The following is a 23,507-nucleotide window of genomic DNA, read 5'->3' on the forward strand; positions in this document are numbered from 1 at the left end:
AAGCTAGGCACGGGAATGGTGAAAATTATTGACAAATTTCTCAAATATCAGATTCTGGAAGAATGTAAATCGGAATACAATACTCCAATTTTTCCAGTAAAGAAGCCGAATGGCGAGTATAGATTTGTACAAGATCTTAGAGCAATAAATGAAATAACAAAGGATATTCACCTGGTAGTAGCTAATCCTTACACATTGTTAACATCTGTGAAAGGGAAATATAAATGGTTTACCGTGATAGATTTAAAGGATGCCTTCTTTTGCATACCTCTTGATAAAGATAGTAGAAAATTATTTGCCTTCAAATGGGAAAACATATTGAAGTTTTTGGACCACATATGGTAACAACCGTTTTGGAACAAAAGGGGGGGGGGGGCAATGGTTATCACCCAGCCGGATGACGAAATATCAGGCAATCCTAACTGAACAAGATGACATAACCTTGAAAACGACTAACCTGTTATATCCAGCAGTATTTCTAGGAACTGTTCCAGAAGAAGGACCGTTGGAACACAATTGTGTGGAAATAATCGAACATACGCCAGCCACAAAGATTTGAAGGATGTACCCCTTGAAAGGTATTCAGTGGGAATACCACACTCCGTGGCACCCACAAAGCTCAGGGAAAGTAGAAAGGATGAATCAAACAATAAAACAACAATTGGCTAAGTTAATGATCGAGACACAGCTGCCCTGGACGAAATGCTTACCATTGGCACTTTTAAACATAAGAACTAAACCACACAGTGAGACTGGATTATCATCATATGAAATGTTATATGGTATGCCTTATTCTCAAGGGATGCCCCTAGGGAACAATGTAGTTGAGGATCATAGTATCCAGAAATACATAATTACCATTGGAAGGAGATTACAGGAGATAAGAGAAATTGGGATGATGACTCAGACACCACCTTTAGGATTTGCTATTCATAAAATACAACCAGGAGACAAGGTCTTAATAAAAACCTGGAGAGAAGAATCATTGAACCCCCGATGGGAGGGACTGTACCTTGTTTTACTTACTACTGAAACAGCTGTGAGAACAGCAGAAAGGGGTTGGACCCACACATCCAGAATAAAAGGACCAATAACTACCGAAGCCTGGAGGGTTGAGTCCACTCCTGGGGAACTGAAACTGAGACTAAAGAGGAACTGATATCCCAGCAATGAAGTTCTGCATGAATTAAGGGCACTGGATAAAGAGGACAAGGCTGAAGGGAGGAAAGGGAGAAGGCAAGACCGGGGTAGGACCCTCCACTGCGGCGTGTATGGTCTACCGAGGGAGGCAACCCCTATGGGTATTGGCCGCCGAGTGAGAGTGCCTCGACCGGACTTCTCCCGCGCCAAGATCAGTTTGTCCTGAGAAAAATAACATGAGAACATTTTAAACCCATAATAAAATTGTGATTAGTTTTTCCAGGAGCTGGATCACCCTGAAGGGCTGAATGGTAACACAAGCTCTGAAAGCGGGCCCAACCCCATGATTGAAGGCGCTTCCCACACTCTCAAGATTGGACGGCGAAAAAGGCTTATAATATGACAGGTCGCCAAAGAGAACTGAATTGTGACTGTAAGTGGAAACCCAACGTGGGAGCTTGGAAGCGTGCATATACGAGTACAAACGGGGCAGACATTGTAACAGGACCACTCGGTAACAAGGACACTCTGTATTATCACGCCCTAAAGGGTAAAGAGGGATGGGATGGTCATTTTCCAAACGGGACGTGGGCCCTAAAGGGACATTATTGGGTGTGTGGCAAACATGCTTACAAGAGGCTACCCGGAAACTGGTCAGGAATATGCTATGTGGGGTACATAAGACCCTTGTTCTTTTTATTGTCACAAACACAAGGAAATCATTTAGGAATAAGATTATATGATGACCTGAACAGAGTAAAACGATCTATTGATACTTCCTTATCCGGGGATAGTGCCCAAAAATGGGGAAAGGATGAATGGCCTCCTGAAAGAATCATACAGCATTATGGGCCAGCTACTTGGAACCCGAATGAGTTGGTATCAGGAGCCCGAGAACCTATTTATAATTTGAACCGAATAATTAGGTCGCAAGCTATCCTCGAAGTTGTAACCAATCAAACAGCGACGACCTTGGATCTTCTGGCTGATCAATCCACTCAGATGAGGAATGCTATCTTTCAACGTAGAATGGTCTTAGACTATTTACTAGCAGAAGAAGGGGGAGTGTGTGGAAAACTGAACGATTCTAATTGTTGTTTACAAATTGATGATAATGGAAAAGTGGTTAAGCAGATAACAAAAGAAATTAAAAAGCTAGCCCACGTCCCAGTACAAACTTGGAAGGGTATGGATTGGGATTTCTTTTCATGGTTGCCCGGTGGACCATGGGTTAAAAGGATGCTATTTTTATTTTTATGTGGTGCAATGACATTATTGTTTATACCTTGTATGATACCTTGCTTTACGTTGTTGATATGGCGGATAATATATAGCACCCAATTTGTGATGACTTTGGGAGAGAAAAGGAGATGTGTCGATAATGATGCTTAAGAAATGGACACCCCGAGAACTGACTGATGAAATCCAACTGCTACTAACAAAGGTTGAAGAAGAGACACGAATTGATGATATTAAAAAAAAAAAGGGAGGAATTGTAAGGAATAGTCCAGCAATTCGTGCCACTAAGGGGTGTGAAGGGTTAACATTGAGGCCTGGGTTTAGGCGAGAAGAGAACAAAGGGATTTCTTCAGAGAAAAACTGCTGACTTTGCACGGACGTGCAGTAACTTCTGACAGCCGGCCAAGAGACCACTAGATAAGGAGGAAGAATATGAGCCTCCCTGTCCGAGCGGCCCCCGAGAAACTAACAGAGACTGATAAGCAGGCGCACCTGGGAGGACTTCGGATTCGGGAAACCAATTATAATAACCCTGCCTCTTCTAGAAGTAGTAATGAATATGTATTAGCCTAGGAGCATAAAAACCAGCCGCCTTACGTAACAGGTGTGCGTCCTGGTGGAGCAGAGACTCCCGGCGCACCCAGCGCTGTTTCCTTGCCTCTATTCATTTAATAAATTGTAAACTTTGATTGTAATCCTATTTGGGACTCAGTCATTTATAACATCACCCATGTAAAAGAGAATTTTTTGGCCCTTCTGTTAGCATTCCAGGCTTTCCTAAGGACTTATTTTTTTCATTCATCATGCACGCTATTCTGCCTGACTCATGTTCGCTTACACGTCTCATTGCACTGCACACCTTCCAGGACACAGAGGTTTCCAGAGTGACGATGCATATTTCAAGGGTGACAAAAGAAGTCATTAACTTGAATAATGCTCCAAACCTTGTGCTGAATATTCCCAAACATGTCAGTACTTGGCAGATAATTATTCTTCTTGACAGTCTTTTATTAAGGATACACCAAGTGAAGATTATTCAGAAGAGGCCATAAATGCAAACTGAGTTGTGTTTGAAAACCAGCAAAGAGGAGGCAGCTTGATAACATATAATCTGGAGCTTCTGTAGTTATAAGGCCCTGTGGATCTTTTTTTTTTTTTGAATCCTTGGCCCCATTATAAATTCCACAAACACTATTCTGCTCCTGGATGTTAACATGCTGAGTGTAGCAGGGAAACAGTTCATAGAAGCCCCTGCAGAGAGGGCAATAATATTACAAGCATCTGTTGTATTTTCAGAAGCATTACACTGCCTTGTCTCTTAGGGCTTATTATTATGAACAACCACTGCATGTGAAAAAGCCAAAAGCCAATGGAAATAAAGCAGGAAAAACTAAAAGGAAAGGTGCATAGTTATTAGAAATTATCTGAAAGTTACTGTGGTCATATAGAAACTTCCTTCAGAAAGTCCCAAATCTACCAGGGAAATTCTACACACTCTACAGGTGCTACTACTTGACCTCTGGGCTTTTATTTCTTTATACACACTGTAGGACTGCAAGCCTTGGACTGCACGCTGCAGGGACTTTCACAAATGCAGAACAGAAGTGAAGCAGGTCCCCAAGAACTTGCAGTCTAAGAAACCAACAAAAATCAGGCAGCAAGGCAGAGGCAGCAACAAGCTAGACTATCTTCCTAGGAGGTCTTCCTGAGAGCACAGGCCAAGCACTATCTCCTAGCTCACTCTACTGAAAATTCCCAAACCAATACAATTAAGAGCAAATGATTTAAAGATACCTTGTCGCCTAAAAGAAGCCTCATCTATGTATCATAGTAATATTCCTTATCCTGTCTGTGTGCCTGTGTTTTGGTGCATGATAACAGTTTATTTGTTGAATTTGATTCTAGCAATAAAGATATCTGGAGTTCCCAGCGATACCAGGTAACAACAAATAGCCTTCCAGGTAGTTGAATTGGATGTCTGATGAAGATCTTTGCACAGAAAAGAAAGGATTTTGCTGATCTGTTAACTGCGATTAGTGGTAGTTTTAGAAGCCCTTGTACAGTATCTTTGGAAGCTGTAAGCTAGATAAATTTCTCAGTACCCAGGAAAAAAAAAAAAAAAAAAAAAAAAAAGAAAGGCCAAAACAGAAAACAAAACTCCAAACTTGTGCAAATAAATGTTTCACTTTGCACTAAAATCTCTAAGCCTACACATATGATCAAACATTGTATGGTGAATTTCAATTAAATTTTCATTCAAGGTTTGCCTCATAATGCTTTGATATTTTGTGTTGTGTTACTTTACATTTGATCAGTTCTTGCCAAAGAGAAAGGGAATTTTTGGGCACAGTTTATAGTTAGTACATTTCTTTGTAAACCCATCAATCAGCATCTATTGTGTCGGTTGCCAAATGGGTATTACTGCTAAAGAATATAAGCACATCAAGTCCTCTGCTTGGAAAGTTCATTAAATCTGTGATGATCAAAAGCCTCCAAAGCAGACCTTTATGTTGCACTGCAGCAGCAACTGCCCATGAGTTTCACCAAGAGAACAGAATTGATACCTCTGCTATCTTGCCATCTCAGACTGCCAAAGGGCCAGCACTATATACTTCCATGCCAAGAGCCTGAAACCTTTATAGAAGTAACTGGTGGCTTGCCAGCTGAAAGCTTAGGTCAAAATCAATGGCACTGTCTGCTTCCTAGGAACTGCTGCTATCCATTGCTGTAAATTATGATCGGTCACCTTGAGAAAAGCACTGAAACTTCAAGAACAGACCAAAAGCCTATTCAAGTCGCTCATCATCAATTATATTTAGACAAAACAGGAAAAAAAAAACTGTACTGAGTTCACCTATCTTTCAAGTAATTTAGGTAACTACGAGCAGAAATGGGCCTGTAATTATTTAATGCTGAAGTGCATCCATCCTTCATACGTTACATAGATTCTAGTGAAATACTAGTATTGTCCCATTCATTTTTGTTAAAGCTTTGTTACTCATTAATACTTTAAAAGGACAAGACGTCATGTTTTTGAATCTCTTTTTCCATGGTTAAGATGAAATGTGATTTGTTGTGGACTCCATCGCTTGTGGGAAAGAGAACACAGGGCTAGAAATAAGTATTAGGCAGGATAAGAGTGTGCTATCATTTTCATACTATCATTTTCATTCAGCTCTGCTATTTTTTGGCAATATTTGGGCATAGCTGAAACAACTTGTTCCAGGATGTAAAACATTAATCTCTGTTCACATATTGCTGTCCCAGGGAAATTTGTTTTGCAAAGTGATCTTTAAAAACAGTAAAATGAGCACCATGAATGACAGCATTATTCTGAAACCTATTTAAGAAAAGCAAATTTCTTTGCTGGAAACTCGTACTGAATCATTACCATGATCAAAAGTTAGGGGAGGCTTTTTGATGACATTGCAAATGCATCTGGCAGGCATGACAAGTTATGCAAAGGAGTTGCACAAAGTACTGTTACACACAGAGTGATTCTTAAACATCAAAGACTGTTGATTGCCCTCATGTCAAGTGAATTTAGCTGAGTTACACCAATTAGTGCTAGTAACAACATCCTCAGCTGGCATGAAGTTTTTAATAAGTGGTGGGATCCCAGTGCCTAACAAGCACTCAGGGACAGATCCATGCCTTGCAAAGTACTCCACAGAACACATTTATAGCCTAGCCAGCTGCACAGACAAAGTGATGGCAAGCATCAGCTCTGTGATTATTACTTTTTGCTTTTGTGGGTTTACTCTGGAGGTGAAGTGGTACATGGATATTAGAGCAAAAAAGAGAGGTTACACTGGAGAAGTAAGTGTGGAGCGAGGCTGAGGTGAAGAGAATATGAGAAAGGGCTTGAGCAGCAGCCAGGTAGCAGGGAAAGAGGGAAAACTCCATCTGCTGCTTTCAGGTTCTTGCTTTCCCCATTTCTGTTGACTGCTGGTGCTGCCTGGCTCTTCCCTCATGTTTCACCAAGACCATGCGGTTTGGAGACAGCTGGATCTGAAGTGCTGCTGAGCACTGCAAGAGAAGCCCCTTCCCACGGTGGTGAATGGAGAGAGGTGGCACTCCTCGGGCTGTATCCACCCTGCTGCTTTGAGAGCAGCTGCAGAAGATCATAACAGAGGGACTGCTGTATCGCCACTGACATTTCACCCCAACATTAGGGTAACCATCTCTGGAAAAGAGTACCACCTCATCCTTTAGGCTGGCAGTGTTTCATTTCAGCATTGCAATGCAGAAAGCATTGCTCAAAATTAAATAGCCTTCACAGGCAGGGGGTGGCTCAGCGTCACACTGGACCAAGCCCAGTTTTGCTTTTACCAAACAAACCCAGACGAAAGCAGAGGTCAAGCAGATCTTGGCTCCCAGGGTAACCAAATAAAATAGACTACACGTGCAGCTTGTGCTGCAGTAGCCAGCAAAAACAAAAGCGTCAGTCAGCTTTTAAGTAATACATAAGGAAGCAGTCTCCCAAGCTGAATCATGGAACTAATGCATGTGCTGAACTTTCAGCTATGCCAGATCAACCAGATCTTGATTTTTCAAACCACATTCCACATAAAAACACATTAATTGTAACTATGATGATGATACATAAAAGATGTAATAACAGCAGTTGTACAGCACTTTGCATCTCCAGAGCAACAATTCACTATCTAGAATTCTGAAGTTCTAGTAGGTTTTCATGACTCAAAAAAATGCACTTTGTTTCAGGTCATCATCATTTCTATGTCAGAATCAAAGCCTGTAGACTAACTGAAGATTCTTTCTGTCGATTGATACGATCCATTATGAAGTTATATCTGGTCAGAGATTATTTCAATACACAAAACAGAGGCTTAACATTTTTAAATGGGTGTGTACTTTCAGTAAATCTGCTTCTGATTTTGTAAGGTCCACCATGTGAAAGTCTTTATTATATGGAGGTGCTAACCAACCGCATGCAGGGAGCATCATGGTGGCTGTGAACCTCGCTCAAAGTCCATCACAGAAATTTAAAAATTCCAAAGTTATATCTATGTCAGGTGTCAAAGCTGCAAACTGGGAATCCAGAGTCTGACACACATTAAGAGCCTGTATTCCATGTGTGAACAGTAATTGCAGCTATTTGCCTTGAGAAGAGTAAGAAATAATCTGCTGCTCTCAGCACTGCAGCTCATTGAATTTCCTTGCACACACATGCATTTACATACCCCAACCTGAAAAAGCAGAGTTAACACTGTGTATTTATTAAACAAAATGATAAGGACAATTGAACTGATCGTGGTGTTTAAATATGCCGTAACATTTCTATGTCTATAAATCTTGTAAAAACAAAGCTGAAAAGATTTAATAGCCCTGAATTCAGCTACTTAAACTGATGCTAAAAAAGGCTCGGCTGATATTTCCTGAAGACAGACAGGGTCATAAGCACTGGGGCTTTGGAGAAGGAAAAAGGATTGCAGGAGTGGGAAGGAAGGACCATTTAATTGTAAGACAGGAATATACAGAATCATTCTCTGGTATAAATAAAATATTATTTAGATCCAACTCTTAATAACTACCCAGTCTATAAATATGTATTTGTCTTCATTTTCCTCCCATTTTTTTTTCCTGTTGCACTTCTAGCTTTCCTGTCTGTAGGTAGCCCCAACACCATGCTGAAAACCAGAGCCCATCCTACACTCAGCCATTTGACTCCTATGTATCTTGTATAAACAAGGTCTACCAAGACAGATTCAATTCAAACAGATTCAATCAAGCCTGTGCAAAAGGCTGCCTAGGTACTCATTTTGGTTGAAACCAAGCTTATTTTGGGTATGCTGTTATTAGTTAAAAACAGTTTTGCACAGTTTGTCCTGGTCTAACATAAACTAAAATAATAAAGTAGAGCCAAAATCAGAAGTTTAAGTGATGGAAGAAGATGAGTGAACTTCAAACCAGTAAAGTTGTCTTCTGGTCTTCAAGACTATGATTAGAAGATACTAAGGAAAGAGCTGTGTCTGTGTTATTTGCATAACTAATCCTTATATAAGGGATGTAAGATAAACAACTATAATTGGAAGATACCCATAGAAAGGCTTTTTAGAGGTAGATGAGCAATCACAAACACAGCATCTCTTGAATATAAAGAAACCTGTATGAGTAACAACAAATTATTCTTTCTATTATTTTCTCTGCTGCAGCCACTTTGAGATGCACTTTGAGATGTACGTAACAACAATTAAGAAATTTGTGCACTTTCTTCATTTACCGCCTCCAAAGTGTTATAGACCCTGGAGGAGAAGATCCTCAACAATGCAAATACAGAAGAGCAATTATGATCTTACTGAAAAGCATCATTTAGCCCAAAGAAATTGAACAGCCGTGTGCTTTGAAGGAACAATTTCAAAAATGTCAATTTGGAAAATGAAGTCCGCATCAGCCCCTTTGATACAACATAAAATAATGTGGCAGTGCTGCAAAGGTTCTCCGGGGGGGAAGGTGCCTTCAAAGTCCCCTGCAATTATTTTTTTTTTGGCATTGTTGTTTGTACTCTTTTTATATTTCTCTTGGGGGTAAAACAACAAAAAAAAATCAAAGGTGTTAGTAGAATGTTTGCTACTTTCCTACTGTGAGAGATGCTCTGTTTTCGGGTTTACATCCTCTATTCTGTCAGTGCTACATGGTGTAGGCCAATATTGGATAGTATTTCTTTGTTTTTGTGGCTCCCCACAAGCCAAGCATGCCTATTTTATCACGGTGATTTCAAATTATAGAGTTTACTCATTTCCTTTTAGGAGGCAGATGGATTACTAAGGGCAAAGAATTGCCCAACAAATTTCTGAACAGCACTGCTACTAAAAGGGGACATTTTTTTTTTTGCTTTTTAAAGATGAAATGAGAGAAGTGTAACTAGAGATGGAAGATGAAAGCATCTTTTCTGCTTTGGTGATGAAAGGGAGATACAGCTTAAGAAGTTTTCTGGAGAGGAAGAAGCATATTAGAAGAGATAATTATTTCTTTATACACATACACAAAAAAAAAAACAAAAACACAACACAAAACATTGCTGTACTTCAATATAAAGCTCAAAACCAGGCCTGTCATTTAGAAAATAACAGGCAGGCAGGGAGTACTGGAACCTCATCCTCTGATTTTGGGATTCTCATGTTAGTTCTAGCAGGTAATTAGTGCCACTTAAATGGAATTACTTAGTGGAGTAATGGACAAAGTTTTACAAATTTCATCCCTGGCCTGGGCTTCTTGTGCATTCTTTGAACAAACATGAAAGAATAGGATTTTCTTCCTCTGCATGGTAGCCATTTAAATCTTATTGGTCTTACGAAAATCAACACAGGATAAAAACCAATGTATTTATTTACAAAACCTCCACCACTATATGTCCTGGTTTGTGATTGAGGAAATACATAAAATAATATTTTCTTATTGACAATGTTGTGTCCATTTAGGGTCAGGACAGGGGCTTCATTTTGTAGTTTGTCAGAATTATGAAAATTCCTCCCAACTTAACATGTCAATTTACTTTTTATTCTTAACAGAGCACCATAGCCCAATACTAGTGAAAATTATTTGAACCCATTTCTGCTTATGGTAATTCTTTCCCAAAGGCTAACCTTAGACCAGGGTTGCAATGTATTCTCTATTTCTAATGCTTCTGCTCACCATCTGAAGGAGCCTATCACCTCTGGATGGAGAGCTCTGATGACTTGTAGATAATTTTTTGTTTCTACACTCAATAGACACTTACTGCACCTCCAAAGGCCAGCTATAGCATCTGAGACCTTTGACTCAAGGACTATGTAAGTAATCAGTACCATGATGTCAACTGGATAATTAAAACATATTTAATATAGCTTGTTTTGGTATCAATCCATTTCTAGAAGGCTATAGTCTGTACCAGAACCACAGCTATCACCTGCTATAGCCACCTCAGCACGGAGAACAAAGGAAAAACAGGTCTCCTGCTGTGTTAGACTGATGCAATTTGGGCACTAGAAATGAGATCGCCACTTTGTTCTTCTACGGACAGAAATTTTAGTTCACTTCTTCCTCCCAAAGGATAGAATTCATCCAGAGGAGAAGACAAAAAATAAATAGCTTTTCCAAGTGATGATTTGTCAGCAAGCTATTTGTGGTTTCTATTTGACATATAACGTAACACTGACAGAAAATAATTACCCCTTCCTAGTCATCGTCAAAAGTCACCAAGTCATTTTTATGGTGTCTTCTACTGGTTCAAAAAAAGTTTGTACACAAGAGATGGCCTTACAGAAGGATAATCCCAACACACAGTGCTTTGCTGCCAAACTTTTAAAGGGCAACAGGAAGGGCTGGGTAGCACATAACAGGAGAGAATCCTCAATCTTGATAGTCTTTCTTCTTCCCTGCAGACCCTTCTTGACAGTGTTATTTTATCCTTATAGAGCACTTCTCATTTTGTGGAGATGAATGCCCAGTGACAAACACTGGTGAGTTCAGGGCACAAGGCACCAGACATCATCCTTTAGCAGTCAGAAATACTGTGGCATTGCTTGGTAGACTCCAAGTCAACGAGTCAGCATGGAGCCCTGTGGAAGCATGCATCTCAAAGCTCCCTCTCTACTGGGGTGCACTGCAGCTCTTTATCAACCCTGCTGATGCAACTAGTGTCCAAGAGCACAGGGAAGCTCTCCAGAGAGTGCAGTATGCATGGACATTTGATATTATTTGGCCAAGAAATGCATGAAGCTTTACACTCATATGGCTAATGTTTCTCTACATAACATGGAAGCTATTGACTGTCGTGTCCTGTCCTTTCTGAAGCATCCAGTTGTGACCTAGAATTCTACCAGAATCCTGGTAATTTTAGTACTGAGGGGAAAACAAACAAACAAAAAAGGTAAAAACCGAGTGAAGAGTACTTGCAATTGGTTAGGGAGCTTAGGACAGGGAAAAAGAGTCCTTGCAAGAGACGAGAAGAGATGAGAAGAAGAGATTGGTATGAGAAAGGCTCCAAGCAGAGATGAACTACATGCAGCAGCCCACGGGCACAGTCTGCCCCCAGTCATCTCAAATTGGACTGTGAACAAGAAGCAAAAGGAAAAAGGGACAAAAGGAAGAAAAATGGAAGGAAATGAAATCAAATGGTCTTGGAGTGTAATCTTGCTGTGTAAATGCAACTTTCATCCCAAAGGTGATTTCAGTTTTGGTCTTCACATGGCTTTTTAGGAAACACCTGTTTCTCAAAAATTATGTCCGAGTTTCATCTGCTGATTTCTTAGATATTTTTACCATGAAATGGGTAATGCAGAAAGATTTGGAAGAGAAATGTGTAGCTTTATAGATAAGTTGCAAAAAGAAATCATGGTTCTCAAGGATGTCCTGCCATTGCTCAAGGTCACCACACACAGGTGCCTGCAAAGAGGCTCAAAGCAGAAGCAGTATTTGGAAAGACACTGTGAGACATACAGCTGCATGTCAGCCACATTAAGCTGAGTGCAGCATTTTGATACCATGGCAGTGCTCGCCTCAGTTTAACCCTAAGCTTCTTGAGCCACTGAATCACTTCCAGTGTTAAGATCTCAAGGACTGAAGCTAAAAGAGAATCCATCTCCATCTACTTGCCAGCAGCCAGCACTCCCTTCTACATGGTAGCAGATGGCACTGCTATTTGGGAAGTACCTGGACCAAGGCAGGTGAGCACATATCAGGTAGTGTGTGCTTTTTAATTGCTCTTTTTTACATGGAGCATAGGATATAGTACAAGTGAGTGAGAAGAAAAAAGGTGAGGAGCACGCAAATAGAAATGGTGCTTCCCCATTCCTTCCTGCCCTGGTCATTCCATGCCTAAGAATATAAATGTCCTGACAATTTAGTCTGTAATCAGAAAACTTTGGTTAAAAAAAAAAAAAAAGTAGTAACTAATCCTTCCCCCACCTCTCTACAGCCCTTAGCATTAAACAAATTGCTAAATATATTCTGCTGAAGGATGAAGGGGCTGACTATAGGGCAGCCTAATGCATGACTGGCAGAGCTTAGCTGCTGTTCCTTTCAGCACCGCCTGCTTTAGCATTGGTTTAACTTGGCACAACAATAAGTTTAGGATATTAAACATGAATAGTGGCTGCTTCATCTACAAGGGCATGCAAAAAGCAGTCAGAGGCTGTCACATCTTCTATCCCTTAAATGTGTAGGGCTGCATTTGAATTACTGAAGACACCCCATTCACTTCAGAAGGAACTGAATGCACCAGACCTTTGTGGACAGCAAATCAGAAAGTGGTCCTGAAATTGTCACTTTTCCCAATTAAAATCTTTTGCTCTATTTGCTTTATTTCCCATGTACAGCAGAAATGAGAATGTGTACAACTCCTACACATTTTTTTAAGCCACAACCCTGTATTCTTTCATATTATCATAGTGTTTTAATTTTTTATTCCATGTAAGAAATACTTAATGCTAAGTTTCCAGTTAAGGGTGGATTAATTCTAGCTTGGCACCGATTCTGCTGTCTAGAGCAATGCACATGGTTTGACCAATTCATTTAAGAAGCAAGTGATCAGAGCACAATAGCTTCGTGAGAGAAAGCATTGGTATAGCAGGGTTGAGAAATAGTTTGTACACTTAAGAGGAATCCTCCTAGAAAAACAGATCAGTAGATTCTCATTTTCAGCTACTTAAGGCACAATCAGTTGCTTTTTCCAACCTGTTAGTGTGAAATCGCTGGGAAAAGTCTCAGTCTAGGTCTTGTACTCCAAGGGATACACATTTTTATTTCTACTCAAGACAGAGCCGTGAAGTACTACTTGTGACTTCCAGAGAAGTAGGTTAAACTGTACTGAGACGAAAAAAAGCCTAGCTTGGATAATTGTTACTGAGGAGGAATGGGCAGGCATAATTTGATCTCTGGATTCAGTCAATTCACCCCTTGTTCATCCCCAAAAGCACTGTTGTTTATTTTCATCTACAAGGTCTGACAGAAGACATGATTTGGGTCTTAAATGCAGGGCATTCTTCTCCCCTTCCTCTCAGAGTTCTAATCTGTTGCACTCATGAAAGCTGCACTTTCACAAGACAGGAATGTGGGCAGAAACAGTCTAAGGGTTTTACAAGGCTGCTCTTGAAGGATAAGCTTTTTGTGGTGGAGCAACAAGGGGAAGGAGATCAATAGGCACCCACAAGATTGCCCTGATCTCTGTGGGATTCCTGTGCAGTCAGAATCAAGACACAGGATCCAGCAGAGCACCCAGTATAGGCTGGGGCGCCCAGCTGCTCTTTCGCTTCCTCTGAGCATCCAAATGATCTTTGGAGAGTAAGCATCTAGCTTTCTTGCTTTCAAGATGCTGTATAAGCTCCTGCCCCACCATAGGATTGCTTTAGAAAAAGATACTAATGGGGCATTACTGTGTAAAAAATGTAAGTAGAAACTTAGCTTTATACCTAAGAAAAAGTAGTTCCTAAGTACCACAGTCTCTATAGCCTTGATCTTCATTTATTAACTGGTGTTAGCAAGTGACTGTTCACTATGGTTTTACCTCTTCTGTTTTGCACACAACTACACAACCCAAAGTTACTCTTTCTTCTCCCTCTCCGAATTGTTACACCTTAGAAAATGTGCCTTAAAAAAAAAAAAAAAGTAAAATTAATCCACTGATTTGAGTTGGGTTAGGACCATGTTGAGGTCATATGATTTTATTTGCTGTTAACAATCAGCATACTGATATCTGTGCTTATTGGTTCTCAGATTTTTGGGGCAAGGGGCTTCTCCTTTAAAGACATCTCACATCAAACCTTCTGTTTATCTGGGAGACCACTTGCACCTGCAGCAGTCATTTCTGTATTACTTCTTGCAGATAGTCCCAGTGGGAGGGTGAAAAACTTGGTTATTTGCCATCCCCTCTTATTTCTCCGTCTCTGGATTTCTTTGCACATCCTGACACCACAGTGCCTCTTAGCTTACATCACAAGAACGTTTTAGTGCAAGGATTTTTGGAGTCCAGCAGACCCCCAGTATCTGGGGAAAGAAAAGCAGTAGCAAATACTAAAACTTCTCTGCAGCAAAACCTTGGTCACACTTCTGGCACTAGCTTTCTAGGGGTCTATGCATAAAGTAGGAAGCTAGAGGTCATCGAACAAGAATACTTTCCAACCCAGAGAGAGCTTTCCAACCTCAGAGGGTGCTTCGAGGCAGGGAGCGAGGAGGATGTTACAGGGAAAAGAGGCCAGAGAAACTCCTCCCAGATTCCAAACCTGTTTGCAGCTGCTGTTCCTGCCCTGAACAAGTGCAGACAGCAATAAATGCTTCCCTAATTAATAGACAGCGTTATTTTAACTAAGCCTTTCATGAAACTTCCCAGCCCCTGCCAGCTATGACATGCACATACTACAATAGAAAAATGTTTCCTTCTCTGACTTAAGGACCAGATAATGGGTTTGAAGAGCTCTGTCCCATTAGTGCTGAGAACCCAAATGATTTGTTAGTCTGACTCCTCAAGAGGGAAACAGAGCCAAGCCCTTCATTTAAGCACACAATATTTCAGAAGGCTCTAAACCCAAAGGAATGAAAATTCAAGTTCCACATCTTGTTCCTCCCCCATATTCAACCATCAGACCTTGACCATTCCTGCCTCAAGACAGTTTCCACACTTGAAGAGAAAATAAAACATTCTGCTGGCTATACCCATGCATGTCTCCTCTCTATTAATACTCAGTGAAAGAGATGAGATTAAACCCCTGTGGATTAGAAACCTTAAAAAAACAAACAAAAAAACAAACTCACCTGATAGTTACTTGCTCAGTTCCAGATGAAAAACAAGCAATACTGCCATTCCACTCCTTTTTGGTGCCTTTGAAAAATCTCAGCATAAAGCGTAATTTTATGTACATGTCTGAGTTCATACCATCCTCCCTTGCCAAAACTTTTGGTGTGCCTTAATTCCACTTTGATATGCTGCCCTTTTTGCATTTCTGATGCCTGGCTGCACAAAGTCCATCAGCAGGAGTGCAGTTTGATGCTCCTGAGATGCTTTCCTCATATGGTCCCAATGAAACACTGCTGTCCATATTCGTGACGAGCCCTTTGCTCTACTTCACAAGGCTAAAGAAATTCCATCACATCATTCACACTGTTAGTCTAACGTAGAGCAAGTACTTGATATGAGAAGTAAATTATCCTAGAAGTACAGAGCAAAAAGCAGTTGATGTGGGACCACACGGTTTCATGCAGCCTAATGCATGAAACCTCCATATGACCAGATCAAACCACAAAAATTCAGTCCATGTCAGACATTGATCACACTTCTCTCAAGTTTACCAGCACACGTGATACAGAATTTATGCTGGCTGTACGATGACAACAACCCTGTTCCAGCTTGCTGTTGTCCAGTTGGTTTATCATTACTTCCTAAACAAATTTGTCCATTAGGGTAAGTTTATGAGTTCAACACTTTGCATTCCATAGCTGTGGCAGTTTTGATCCACTTCTACAAACCTCACAGCTGGATATGCTACACAGTCGAACCAGAGGGCTGAAGACTGATAAGTTCTGCTATAACTATTTTAAGAAGTTTTGAGGACAGCTGATCCCCCTCCCCCACTTCATTCTCCTCATCCCTGTGTTCTTTTATCAGGGAATACGTTCACACCTCGGTTGCTTGAGCCTATATAATTTAATACAACAAGCTCTGAACCAACTGCAACACGAGCATATGTTGCTTTACAGTATTGACTACAGACCAGAAAAGAAGACAAAGAGAGACAGTTGGGCTAGTATTGCCTTTGGCAGATACCTTGGAGGGTTCTGTGATCAGCAGAAGCAAAAAAGATGGGGATGTGGCAATATTTTAAGCTGCCAGTAAATCTAGGGGGCGAGGATCTCAGACAGTTTTCTGGTATGTGTGTGTGCATGCACTGGAAAAATTGTATAAAGATTTAAAGAAAAAGTTTATACAAAACAACAAGTGAGTAAGTTATTGGGCAACAAGAAATGGCCGTGAGCTTGGAAAGGAACTTACAACCATACACTGCTATTTTTGCTCACACAGCAGGCTGCCCCATGCCTCTCTCTGACTTTGGTAGTAATTGAGAAAATCCTGAATGTATGTAACCATGCAAGCACAGAGAATACCCTCATCTGCTAGATTCTTGTATGGCTTGGTTACAGTGTCAGGATTGGGGAAAGACAGATAAAAGAATGAGGAAACAGCTGTGGAGGGTTATGATGCTCTCATGGGGAGGGACCAAATGATAGGTTAATAAGATAAAAGCCAGCCTTGTCCTACGATCTTTTTCCTCAGAGCACCTCTATTCAAGAACTGGATGCATTTCCCAGTCTGAAGGCGCACATGAGACATGGGGATGTGGTTCTCCAGAAGAAAGAAGCAGAAGTTTGATTTAAACAAACCATCCCTGTTGGAAGTGTAAAAAGTACACTATTGTTTTATTTTCTTCTTAAGGAGATGATGGAAAATTCCAGCCCAGTGGACTGCCTACTAGACTTTGGCAGCTTTTCCCCAAGGGATGGTGCTCCTTGAGGCTTATCAGTAACAAGGGCAAGTGTATTGTGGCAGAGCTAAAGATCCTGCTTCCCAAGGCAGCCTTTGAGGCATGTTTCTGCATGAGAAACCTGCAGACCCAGGAGACAACTGTTGATGCCTGAGAAGTACTCAAGGGCTCTTTGTTACAATCCCAAGCCAAAAAACCTGATGGCATCCTGAAGAACAAGCAATCAGTTCTTAAGCCCAGATCTGTTTCTGCACCCATGGAAGAATCTCCTTCCACTTTTCTGGCTTGGTGCATTCAAAGACCTGTCGTCTTGCTCAGAGCAGGATCTGCAGTCCCTGCCACCACCACCCTGTGTCCAGGATTGCTTCTATGGGTGTCTAGGCTGTGACCTTACTGAGCAAGGCTTTTTGGAAAGCCTGGCAGAAGAGAGGGATGACTGCTGGGGCTTTGAAAAGAGCTGGGCAAGAAGGCACGAGGAGCCTCAGCTGAAATGTCTTTTCTGTAGCTTGGTTACGCCTGGGAGGGAAGCAGCAGGCAGGGTCTAAGGGGAAGCTGTGACATGACTACGTGCTTGGCAAAGAGGTAGAAGAGCAGGGTCTGTTTTCATGGGAATTCATCTCTCTCCACTAATGGGAGCTCCTTGCAGTTCCCTGATAAGTGTCCTTGGGTTTTCACTTCTAAGGTTCCCATTTGTGTCTCCCATCTCTGTTTCATGCCTGAGCCTGGACGACTGGGTGTTCAGTGGACTACAAAACATTCCGTTCAATCATGAATTTAGATAGGATCTTTTTATAGCCTTGGACAAGCCCTTGAACTTCTGGATCATTTTTTTTTTTTTGGCTGGTTATTTAAGAGGAATAATAGAAACTCCCAAAGGACATAATATGAATATTACAGTATGCCTAGGCTGCAAGAATGTTGTCCTAGGTTACCTCTAGCTACTGCAAAGCGGCAAGAGAGATCCACACCTGTCCTTGCCTTTACCTATTCCTTCCTTCCCCTTCTGTTTAGAGATTTAAGAAACCGAGCATTATATTTTATATAGTATCAAGGTGAATATGTTGATCCATATGTTGGAGTTGGACTTGATGATCCTTATGGGTCCCTTCCAACTCGGGATATTCTATGATTCTATGATCCAACGTCAGCAATTTAACTGTAGTTTTGCCTTTTAAGCCAAGTGTGCTAAAGCAGCTGCTATGCACATTAATATATTACCAGACTGATGGCATATAAATAAAAGTACAAAACCTTATATTTCATGCTTTAAAATATATATTACATTTAGTCATTCAAATAAATATTGTAGACCTTTCTATGTGTCCTAGCCAGGAACACCAGCATAGACTTCGTTTTTTTTTTTTTTTAAATCAACAGCAAACTGTTAAATACTCTTGCAAGCTGAATTAAAATAATCAGCTGGAACCCACAGAATCATCCAAAGTATCCCTGAGAATGGCTGAACAGTTATATCAAATGGTCTCAAAGAATCACAGCTATTTGGCACGTTGCAGAGCTAAGTCATTTCCTACCTGTGTTGAGGATATATTTTTAAGATGCAGATTCTTTTTGAACTCAGTACTTCATAAGGTTATCTTAAATCTCCAACTCAATGACTGAAGTGTAACTTTCATATTTGTGCAATATATCTTTTTTCAATGAAAAAATGCGCATTCTACCTTTTTAAAAAAAACAAACAGTGGTGGAGTTTATCATACAGGTAACCATTCTTGGATTATCTATACATACAAACATTCAACTGACTTTCACTGGAGTAAGCTTTTTCTTAATTTAGTCAGTCTTGGGGCACAGTGATAGAGCAATGAATATGTCTTGATAGACGTGAGTCAGGCACATCAGTCTGAAATTTTTTTGAAGTCTGCCTTGCCTTCAGACCAGCTATATACAAGCTAAGCAGTCAGATGCAGTGATAATCACTCCCTTTCTTATATGCTCTGGAAATGGTTGTTCCTGGCTGTGCTGGCCCATTTCACCATCTGAAGCAAAGCAAAGCTCTTCATGTTTTCAGTGCCACTTCTCCCACTCTCGCAGCCATAATGATTCTGTAAAAGCAAACTTATACCCTCCTCACCTCTCAGAAAAAAAAAAAAAACAAAGGTGGCTCACTCAACACAATAAGAGGAACAGTGCTGCCAGAGGAAGAGATGTAATATTCTGTGCTGAGTTGTGGAATATGAGCAAGGCCTCATCAAGGCACAAAACCCAGACTAGACAGCCAGCAGCACATGGGGCACATAGCTCTGGCACAGAGGAAAGTAATAATAATAATAAAAAAAAAACCCACACCCTAAGCTCTTGGCTAAAGTTCTCTGTCAGAAAGCACAGTAAAAACTGCTGGTCTCACGTACACAATTGACAGATCAGGAACTGGCGGATTAAGGAATAAGATTTTGAGTGAAGATGCAGTGAAACAGAGAAGTTTACTGCTTCATGTGGCTGAGAGCCAAGCCTAACTTTTTTCTTCACCAGAAAAACATGCTTTTTATGCCACTTATACCCAGGGAGATCAGGAGATGCTGCCCCTCAGAAGCAAGATATTGCCTGTGAGCTTATCAGCAGCATTTTGCATCCTGAAATCCTCAGGCACAGGAAGGAACAAGCCTTGCTGGGGGCACTGTGGCTCTCAGTGCCAGTCTGTCTGGTGCCAGTCTGTCTGTAACCTGCCTGTCTGGAGAAGTCTGCAGAGCCTTCCCATGACACTTGGTGTGTGTCAGAGACAGCCACCTACACTGTGACTTTAAGGTGATGGAACAAACTATAGTTTTAAGATGGCTGGGCGGAAGTCATGCCAGAGTCATGGTCTGCTGGAGACTTATGACAACTGAATAAACCCCAGGCAAGACAACGGGGGATCTATCCGACCGGATGACCCACCTTATGCCTAGATCAGAGATCACCAATATAAACAAAAGCTGTGGCAGGTCAGGTTAGGAGAAGCTCTCTCAAAGACCCACTGGTAGACCTGAACGCTGACGGTATAAAAGAGAAGAGGTCTCTACCTTGCAGAGTGCCTGAGACAGAAGAGCTGCATGTGGAGACTCTGGTACTGAGAGTACCAGAAGAGCTGAAGCTGCAGGACCCTTTCACCCCGAAAGGAAATGGTACAGGTGAGAGCCCATGTAGACTCTATATCACTGGTCAACTAAGGAATCACAGAGGTGAGGCTGTAGAAATACAGCATACATAAAAAGTCTTGGTCCAAAGACTGACTGCTACCTAGCTGGTTGCAGGGAAGGATCTCCCCTCCAAGAACTGCCTTTAGACTCCTGCACTGCCAAACTGTCAGCTTGTGGCTGCGGCTGGAGCAAGCCTTGCACGGCATAGCCCTCCTAAAAGGCCTCTGCTGGAAGAGGAAGCTTTTATGCTGAGCAGACTCCTTCCTCGATGTAGTTTTACCTGTGCTTTAGTCTGGAGAGGAGAGGAGGGGGTGCTGCTGAAGGAAGCTCTTCACTTCTTTTGACCATGCATCTTTTCTCAGCTCACTTGAGAACAGTCTTCTGCAGAGCAGGCTACAAGAGGGTCTCCTAGGAGACACTCACCTCTGGATGCATCCCTTCACCATCTTCACCTCCTTTATCAAAGCCATGCAAAAAGGAGCCCAAGGTGCAGATTCTGAACCACAACAAGATCATAGTATCGTTCTTTGTAGCTTGCAGAGCCAATAAGACCAGTCGGAAAGGCAATAGCAGCTTGGTTAATGAGGGGAAAAGGAAGTTACAGTGGAAGGAGCAAAGAGCATAGCTATATTGAGTCAGCCCCATCATCTTCAGTTATCTCTTCCTTAAACATGTGGCCAGGCCACTGTCACACCACTCAGTGAACACCTCATTACATGAGGCTAGTGGTCAGTTTTTGTCATGAAGCATCCCAGTGAGCTAGCTGGTGGTGTGACTGTACAGAAGAAGAAATAAAAGGAGTGTAGTCATTTGTATTAGAAAAGATAATCCCAGCACATGCTGAAAACAGAAAAGCAGGACTTCAGTTTGATTTCGAGCATCCTCTGGGAAAAAAAAAAGGCAGAAAATAACACCTCAACACACACAAGTCCCTGAACTCTACACAAGAGCAAAATATACAACAGTTTAAAGAGTAAAGTAGATTTCTTCCCCATGAAAAACATTGTATTCTCACATGTATGAGACTGTTTAGCTATGACTTAATGCTATATTTGAATACTCCTACCACTCAAACCAAGACTGATATATCCACTGTGAGCATTTACAATGAAGTGTTTAAACTGCAGCATGCCAGCCAAGAACCCCCACCCACACACCACACTTAAGTAATAGCTTTTGGAAGATGCAAAACGTAGAATATCAAATTAGCTCTTCAGTCTGAGCAAATCATTAGGTAATTTCTGCTGACAGAAAGTTGGATTCACTTCAATCTGCACAGTAACCACATGTGTGGTCTTTCCAGACTACATGTGCCAACTGGATACATCACCATGCAGCTTCTTTCCTTGCTCAGTGTGCCATCAGTCTTGTTCCGTTTCTTCATCATTTGCTAATTCCAGACTAATGGACCAGATCCTGAGCTGCACTGGGATGCTTGCAGTCTTCAAGCCTTCTTGATACTCCACAGATAAGCTTAGTGGAAGTGTCTGGGAGGATCCATACACTCTGGATAAATCCATAGTACCTTTTGGGGCCTGAACTGTGCAAGACCAATTTCAAAGTATTAGAGCTGCTTGTCACTAAACAATTGCTTATAGGAAGCAGAAAAAGAGTAGCCAGGGAGACTAGCATTGCCTTGGTTATATTTGGATGCATCTGGATCTGATTAAAGATTTAAAGATTTGAAGATTAAAACTTCAAATTCCACTTTGGATCTTGGCATCCCAATATGATTTTGTGCATGAAGATAGCCCTTGGTGTTTGGGTTCAGGGAGGGGAGTAGTGGACCTGGAAGATAACCAACATGCCGAGGCGATCGGCTCCAGGGCAGACGCATTCTGCAGCGGAGCGAGGGATGCGGACAGGCACGGCTCTTTTTTCCGGCACCGAGGCCACTCGACGGAGCCGCCAGGACCCGGCTGCCCTCGCGAGGGAGGCTGACGAGGCGTAGGCGGAGCCAGCAGCGTCCCCTCCCCGGCCGTTCAAAAGCAGCCCCTGGGGAGCGCGGCGAACAGGGCGTAGCGAGGGAGTTGGCGCCGCCGTTTGCGCAGGCACGGCGAGCAGGGAGGGCAGAGCGTTCCCCCCCCGCCCATACGAACAACTCCTCTAACGGCTGTCGACTGCTAGGTAGGCTGCAATGGTCTACACCGGGCAGAGTGCTCTCTCTAGAAAGTCTGTAATCAACTAGACTGACTGCCTTCTCAAAAATGCGGCAGTTCAGGTCTCTGGATGCAGGGAGTGTCTGAGCCTGTTGCGGCCATCTGAGGGAGGCAGAGAGACTGTGTGTGTGAGGTGCAAGCAGGTGGATGACCTGGTCCGCCTGGTGGCAGAACTCGAGGAGGTGGAGAGGTTGAGGGCTATCAGGGAGTGTGAGCGGGAGATAGACTGGTGGAGTGACTCCCTGCAGGGCCTGAAGGAGAGGTACTTGGGTAAGACACCCCAAAAGGGGGTGGATTCCCTGCCCTATCACTGTCAGGCAGAGGGAGGGGACCTAGCAGTTGAGGAGGAATGGAGACAGGTCCCTCCTCGACCTCGCAGGCGACGCCACCCCCCCTACCGGCCCCACCTTCCCAGGTGCCCTTACACAACAGATTTGAGCTTGAGAGACCGGTGGGTGAGGATGAGGTAGAAAGTCTACCCAGGAGGATGCCTGGGGTGAGGAAGTCGACTCAACACCTCAAGACTGCCTCCACCAAGAAAGAAAGAAGGGTGATTGTTGTAGGCGACTCCCTTCTCAGGGGAACAGAGGGCCCTATTTGTCAGCCTGACCCCACACATAGGGAAGTCTGCTGCCTCCCTGGGGCCAGGGTCAGAGATGTTGCCAGAAAGCTTCCCAGTCTGGTTCGCCCCTCTGACTACTATCTGCTATTGATAGTCCAGGCTGGCAGTGATAATATTGAAGAAAGAAGCCTGAAGGCTATCAAACGGGACTTTAGGGGACTGGGACGGTTAGTGGATGGTGCGGGAGTACAGGTGGTGTTTTTATCTATCCCTACAGTGGCAGGGAGGGGTACAGAGAGGACACGGAAAGCCCACCTGATTAACACGTGGCTCAGAGACTGGTGCCAACACAGAAATTTTGTTTTTTTTTGACCACAGGGTGCTTTACTTGGCACCCAGCCTGATGGCCGCAGACAGGTCCCACCTATCTCTAAGGGGAAAACGGATCCTAGCCCAGGAGCTGGCAGGGCTCAAGGGCTCATTGAGAGGGCTTTAAACTAGGTAAGATGGGGGACGGGGCTGAAATAAAGCTTGTTGGAGCTGTGCCAGGGAGAACAATGGCAAGGCCAGGGGAGAAGGCAATGGCCTATCTGAAGTGCATCTACACTAATGCACGCAGCATGGGTAACAAACAAGAGGAGCTGGAAGCCATCGTGCAGCAGGCAGGCTATGACTCGGTTGCCATCACTGAAGCGTGGTGGGACCACTCATGACTGGAGTGCTGCAATGTCTGGCTAAAGGCTCTTAAGAAAGGACATGCAGCACGGAAGGGGTGGTGGTGAGGCTGTCTGTATTA

The 23,507-nt window shown here is 42.5% G+C and overlaps 1 protein-coding gene across 2 annotated transcripts in view; it reads left to right on the plus strand.

Moving 5' to 3' along the window:
- Nucleotides 1–1,539: 1,539 nt before the first annotated feature.
- Nucleotides 1,540–23,507, plus strand: part of LOC310892856 (endogenous retrovirus group 3 member 1 Env polyprotein-like) — a gene marked incomplete at its 5' end in the record, with an annotated part of 30,925 nt that continues 8,957 nt past the window's right edge. For both annotated transcript variants that reach the window (XM_083821106.1, XM_083821105.1), the window contains one exon: nt 1,540–22,699. In XM_083821106.1, coding sequence (XP_083677232.1) covers nt 1,540–2,532 — 993 coding nt within the window. In that variant the 3' untranslated portion in view covers nt 2,533–22,699. The remainder of the gene's footprint in view (nt 22,700–23,507) is intronic.

Source organism: Anser anser (genome assembly GCF_964211835.1).
Source record: "Anser anser genome assembly, chromosome: 1".
NCBI classification, from domain to species: domain Eukaryota; kingdom Metazoa; phylum Chordata; class Aves; order Anseriformes; family Anatidae; genus Anser; species Anser anser.